This window comes from Palaemon carinicauda, unplaced genomic scaffold (assembly GCF_036898095.1).
Source record: "Palaemon carinicauda isolate YSFRI2023 unplaced genomic scaffold, ASM3689809v2 scaffold466, whole genome shotgun sequence".
Classification (NCBI taxonomy): Eukaryota; Metazoa; Arthropoda; class Malacostraca; order Decapoda; family Palaemonidae; genus Palaemon; species Palaemon carinicauda.
The window spans coordinates 110,001-116,590 of record NW_027171724.1 but is presented as its reverse complement, the minus strand read 5'-3'; the positions used below and the strand labels follow the sequence as shown (position 1 = coordinate 116,590).

Sequence of the window (6,590 nt, the reverse complement as noted above, 5' to 3'; positions counted from 1 at the left end):
AAAGTGTGCCAACATTTACCGAGACCTACCTCAAAGTTATCAAGCGCCTGCTTGCTCGATATAAATCCACGGAGTTGAATCCCTCTGAAGTAATCCAGCAGTATGTGGTGGATGCCAAAGACTATGGTAGGGAAATAGAATCCCCGTCTTGGCCTCTCTTCCATGCTGCTACACAATTCATTATATGGTTCCTCTAAAAACTCACTCCCTTGGAGAATCATGCCCTCGTCTCTCCATTGCACTTTGGTGAAACTGGTGGTACTTAGCACTTCATTATTTCACAGCAATAAAAGTCCTTCAAGTGAAAAGAGTTCATTAGTAATGATCACACATTAGTTGGCAAGTTTCTAACGAAGGTCGAGTTAATCCATTTTCCTTTAGTCAAGAGAACTGCTTCCTTGGAGGGTTAGGCAGATACTGCTTGGTAAAAATTCTTACCATTACTCGTTAACTTCGTTAAATAATTCAAGAAGGGCTAAATACTATGAAATGGTCTCAAATGCAGCACAAAGTATTTACAGGTATTAAATAATTATCAAAGTTATTTAAAGTTACATTTGAGATCTTTTTATTTTCCAAGAGAGTTGAAAACCAAGGATTATGAAAAAGTCAAAGTACTTTTTTCGCACTAAAAATAAACAGATAAAGAAAACGAGAATACAAGGATTCTGAAGTTGGAAAGAAAAGATAAAAACCATATATTTAACACACTCCCCCCAAAACATTCAGTCCTGTTATGAAATAAAAGCAGGATTGAATTTTTAAACAAATACCAAAAGTATTTACATTACCAGAATTTTTTTTCTAATATTTGCCAAAATTATTTAAATTACCATCACCAATAATAAATAAAAAAGCCTACACAGACAAACTTTACTGTAAAATTTGTCTGGTCTTCAGAGCACTAATCTTTGCCGCTTTACGCTTTCCCAGAATGCGGTTGTTGGCCAGATTAGAATCATCGAGTCATTATTAGGACTGTCTTTATCTTCATTTGAAGAAACATCAGGTCTGTAAAGAAATATTAGATTAGATGAATGTCTCTTAGTAAGTTCCCCAAGTACCTTCCCCAAGCTCATTGAGAACTACATCATGGACTATTCCCATTGGGTATTGGTTTGGCTTACTATATGGTTCTTTAATTAGAACCACATCATTCTTTTGAAGAAGTGTATGTTTTACAGGTTTGAATCTGTCTTTCGCATTTACAGCTTGATTTGTCAAGTTACCCAAAAATTCTTCATGATAAATGTTAATCAAATGACTTCTGACTTTACGCAGTTTTGTGTAGTTTTCTTTAACTTTATCACAAGGAGAAACTAGATAGTCCTCATCCAATTCTAGATCTGGATGTCTTTGCAGCTCAGGAATTAAGTTAACTGAAACAAGGTCATAACCCCTAATTAGACACTCTGGTGTTATGGGATCAGTAAGTGATTTGTTTATATCTGTATCTCTTAATGCCTCTTTAAAAGCTATTGGCCTTCTATTCAATAAATGGACAGTCTGATATATTAAAAACTCAAAATCCCTTATATCTAAAACATTGTTTCTTATGGCTCCAAATAAGCATCTCTTAGTAAGTTTCACACAACTTTCAACCATTGAACCAAGAGCCGAGCTCCCTTTGAAAAACTGTTCAAACTGGAGGTTCTTTATGCCATTCTCTTCTAGATAGAGTTTAACTTCTGGGTCTTTTAAATAATCTAGAATTACGTTGCCTCCTGCTACTAACTGAGATCCCTGATCGGAAATGCACAAATTTGGTAGTCCAAACTCAAACGTATGAAGCTGGAAGGCTCTAAGATACTCTTTAACACTCAAGTCCATGCACACCTTCAGATTTATAGCTCTACTCCATGTACATGTGAAACATATTATCCATGCTTTTACTTTTTTCCCACTGGAACGTACAAAGAAGGGTCCCATGTAATCTACAAAAATATAGCGGAAAGGAATCTCTGGGGGATTAATCCTAAAATCTCTATAACAGTGTTGATTAAGATTAACTGTCCTCTCATTGAACCTACGGTATATGACACATGTGCGGATTATCCTTTTAACTACTGAAAAAAAATCTAGGTATCCAAAATATCTTACGTACTTCAGCCAGTAGCCTATGGCATCCAGCATGTAACAAACGTTCATGATAATCTAATACAATATATTTAGTTAGTAAACTATCTTTAGAAATTAGCAATGGAAATCGCATCCTTCGGTCATCTTTCAGTTTCTGCATTTTGCTACATACCCTTAACAGGCCTTCCTGATCCACATAAACATTGAGCCGTCCAACTAACTTGGGGATATCTTTGAGCAACCGGTTTCTTGATTCAAAATATTAAAAAATTTCAGGGAAGTGCTTCTGCTGATCTCTTCTTATTACCATCTTTGTAGCCTCTGCAAAGAAGTTTTGATTAATATCAAAACAGGTAATATGTCCAAACTTAACAGGATCCTTTAGTTTTAGTTTCATTTTCAAGTTATTAACAAAGATAAGTACTCTACGGAAAACAGAAACAACTTTATGGTAACTAGAACATCTTGATAAAGCATCGGTATGCTCCTCAATCTTTGTAGTTATAGTACCATGATAAGACTGGACAACACCAACAGGAGAATCTTGCTTTACCGGAAGGGCAGGTATTACAAAATCCAAGATAGATTCCCTGTTCAGCTGACCTTCTGTCTCATTAAGCAGAAATTTGGGACCTGAAAAGTAGTTATTTTTTGAAGCTGCTTGAAAGATAAGCTGCGAGTGATGCAATCGGCTGGATTTTCACAACCTGACACAAAAGAAAAATGAATTGGGTGTTTATTACACAGTTCATTTATGGTGTGTAACCTATTTTGAACAAATACTGAACACTTCTGCATTTTATCAAGCTTGGCAGGAAACCCATGTACCCAGGAAAGGGCAACGAAGCTATCCGAGTAGACTATCAACTCGCTTATTTTGATTGGCATCATACAAGAAATTCCGGATAACTCCTCATAACTTCTTCTACGGCCAAAGTTATTCCATGCATTTCCAGAGATGGCATGCTTTTAGATTCCATTTGCTTGTTTACTATCCTATTTTTTGCAAAGACAAAACTGACCTTTCCTGTGGGAATATTTTGTATGTAAATGACTACACCAAACATCTGCTTACTACTGTCTGAAAATGCCAATAGCCGGTAAGTATCTTCTCTACTCCCAAAGACTCTTGGTATCTCTGCAACAGAAGCAGCATTTGCTTGTTTGGCAATATTCCGCCATTGCCTCCTAACATCGGCATCTAATTCCTTGTCCTAGCCTAGATCTTTGTTGCACTGTAACTAATGCAAAAATAGCCTTGAACGATTAAGAATAGGGCCATTAAAGTTAAAGAGATCATACTGGGAGGCAATAGACTGCAATACTTCCCGTTTTGTTCGAGCTTGTATGTTAAGACTAATAGGTTTAGTAGATAAACCGTCTTGCTTCCTATCCCATGACAACCCAAGTAATTTTACCTTTTCATTGGTTTCTGTACTATCCTCATTATCTATGTGGTCTTGCAATGCAAAATTATTACTGATGTACTGCTGCAGGTAAAACTTGTAAGGCTCAAAAATGATTTCTAGTTGTTGGTATGCCCAGAGTTCTTCAGAACTATCATAGGCAACTGCACAGTTATCCATGTAACATAGTTGATATATCATCCTCTTCAATTGTAAAAGTTTACTATCATCACAGTCTACACCTAGAATTAAAATCTTATATAGAGCAAGTAACAGTAATCCAGGGCTGCATCTTAAGCCAAAACTTAATCTTAAATTTCTGTATCCCACAACGGTAAAGTCTTCCTTCTCTACATTTATGAACCATAGGCTTAATAGCCTATTGCTATCTGTGTCATTCAAGGCAACATTATTGAACGCTTTACACAAATCAAAACATAATAACTTCTGTCCAAATCTCAAATGTAATATAGCAGAGGAAAGTTTCTGGTTTAGATTTGGTCCTGAATATATAGCCTGATTGTGACTAATGGAAGGTTTACTATAATCTTGCTGACAAAGATGAGACAAATACACTATCCTGCACTTTGTGGTTTCGCGATCCATTTTAAAGATGCCCATGTGAGGCAAAAAGCTATGGTTAGGGTGCTCTCTGATAAATTCGGGAAGGTTATTAATGCGCTCTATGATCCCCATACTTTCCTGTTCTTTAAAAACTTTATCCATTATCAATAGCTTATCCCTGTTATTTTGCAATTTTTTCAAGTTAGACTTTAAAATTGAAACTGCCAATCCCTGAGTGGAACCTAATAAATAGGACACCTGAGGATTCCAAAATAAAGGAACAACAATTCTACCTTCTTTATATCTCTTCATATTTTCAAGGGAAAACTTAACCAACTTCTTATTTATTTCAGAACTCTCAGAATCATTAGGTTCAGACTTTACAAATCTATGACAACTTTCTTCTAAAATTTGGTTAGCTGCCTTGATAAGCTGAGATTCAATTATATCCCCCTTATCATCAAATACATTAATGTTAACGGGATCCACAGTATCTTTAAAAGCACAATCCGAAACAAGGCAAGTATTACCATTCCCGAAAATGCTACCAACTAAGTTGTGATCTGAAAGTTGAACTAATCCTTGAAAGCAACCTCCAACATAAGGTAAAAATGTTAAATCCTTCAATATTTGTTCTACATTACCATGTAACAATACTCCAGCAGGAGTTTCAGAATATAGAGATTCTAAGTTTGATCCAAACAAGTGTTCCTGCTGAGGAGGACAGTATGCTGAGCGAGTGCCAAGAATTAACTGAATACTCTGGATACCACAAGAATCATTTGACAAGCTTTCATCTGCCAACAAATAACCTCTTTCTTTGAAACCACTTACTACCTTACCTAATTTAGGAAGTTTACATTAATAGAAGGTATACACAGTGCTTCAATTTTTCTAAGCCTATCCCCTATCTGTAAACTTACTTCAATCAGCTTAGTAGTATAATTCTGAGTAGTGTTGATACCATTTACTGTTAGAGAAATATTTTCCCTTAATGTGGGTAAACTATAACTGTCCGCAATATCGGTCAAAATGAAGTTACACTGACAGCCACTGTCTTTTAAACATCTTAACTTTAAACCATTATCCAAGGTAGCAGTAAAAGTGGGAAGAACAGTCTGCATGTCAGAATCACTCTGGAAAGCTTCCACAATGTTAACCATTGAGCCAGATATCTCCTTATTTTCCTTTGGCTTGGATTTTGCTTTATCTTTACACTTATCTGTACAAGATTGGCTATCTGGTTTATTTCCATCTTCATTTGTGACTTGCTTGCCATCAACAGACCGAATACACAGGAAAATGAAATGCCACTCCGAGCAATACTTACATTTATTATTGAACCTATACCTACAAAATTTACTCAGATGATTTAGGTTAGAACATTTTAGGCATCCTTTCAATTTTCTTATTTTATCTATCTTGGCTTCTGCAGAGTCAAATTTGGCACACTTGTGGATAGGGTGATCAGCTGGTTTACCATCTACTTTAGTACATATACTACAAGGCTTAAAGGTCTTATTTATTTCATACTTTACATCTACAGCTAATCTGGTAGCTCCATGGTCACTAGCATTTGATGTTTTGGGGAAAAATTGTTTAGGGACTTCTTTAGTTTTCTTAGACCGGCTACAATAACGCTCACTAGCTTCAAAAAACTTGTCTACAATTTCATTTAACGTTGGCTTGGAGCTGTTAGTAATTTGAATCAAATGATTCTTAAATGCATCATTCAATCCTTCCCATATAAAAAAACTGAAGTATACAGTCCACAGTAATTTTCAATTTGCGTATTCTTTCCATAATTAACCTAACCTTAGAGATAAATTCATATGGATCAGTGTTGTTAGAAAGTTTCAAATGGGATAACTGCCTCAAAACATTAAATTTCTGTGTGTCATCCGAAGCTAGAGCTTTCAGTAGTAATTGCTTTGCATGTGTTTATCCCTGCTTATCTGCTTCCAAGGACTCTACTAAAACTAAGGCCCTGCCTGAGATCTGCTGCTTTAATAACAAGAGTTTATCGTATTCAGGGTATTCAAATTTACTTAAAGTGTCTTCAAATTCTTCAAAAAATCTAGCAAGGTCCTCGTCATCAGAACTGGTGTATTTAGGCAGGGGAGCTATGGGAGACTTAATTAAGCAAACTTCTTGCGGAACTAAGAGAGTCATTCGAATGGGAAACTGATGAAGAGGGCACACTAGGGTTCCTAATAGCCACTAAGCAAGATAAAAATTTGTCATTATAGACCTGACAGGAGTCCAATTCCTCCTCAGACCTACGTTCTTCCTCTTCGTCGTCCCATTCCTCATACTTAAGCTCTAATATCTGCTTATTCAAGTCTTTCAATTCTGGAAGCCATTGTTCAAATTGCAAGAGTAATTTCTCCCTTGCTGCACTAGTTAATGTAGGAAAACTATCCTTACGGTTAAAATGTTCTGTCACACACTTCCTTATATACTTCCTTTGATTCACTAATCTCTTAAGTTCAGACATTGTGAATATATACAACTACCTGACCTATCACAAATATAATAAAT

The 6,590-nt window shown here is 35.9% G+C and overlaps 1 protein-coding gene and 1 pseudogene across 1 annotated transcript; both read right to left on the bottom strand.

The window, feature by feature from the left end:
- Nucleotides 1-1,044: 1,044 nt before the first annotated feature.
- LOC137636953 (uncharacterized) lies at nt 1,045-2,148 on the bottom strand. Its single transcript, XM_068369277.1, has one exon. The coding sequence runs from the start codon at nt 2,146-2,148 to the stop codon at nt 1,045-1,047; it is 1,104 nt and encodes a 367-aa protein (XP_068225378.1).
- A 1,172-nt stretch (nt 2,149-3,320) lies between these two features.
- The window catches only part of LOC137636952 (uncharacterized), a 3,469-nt pseudogene continuing 199 nt past the window's right edge, over nt 3,321-6,590 (bottom strand).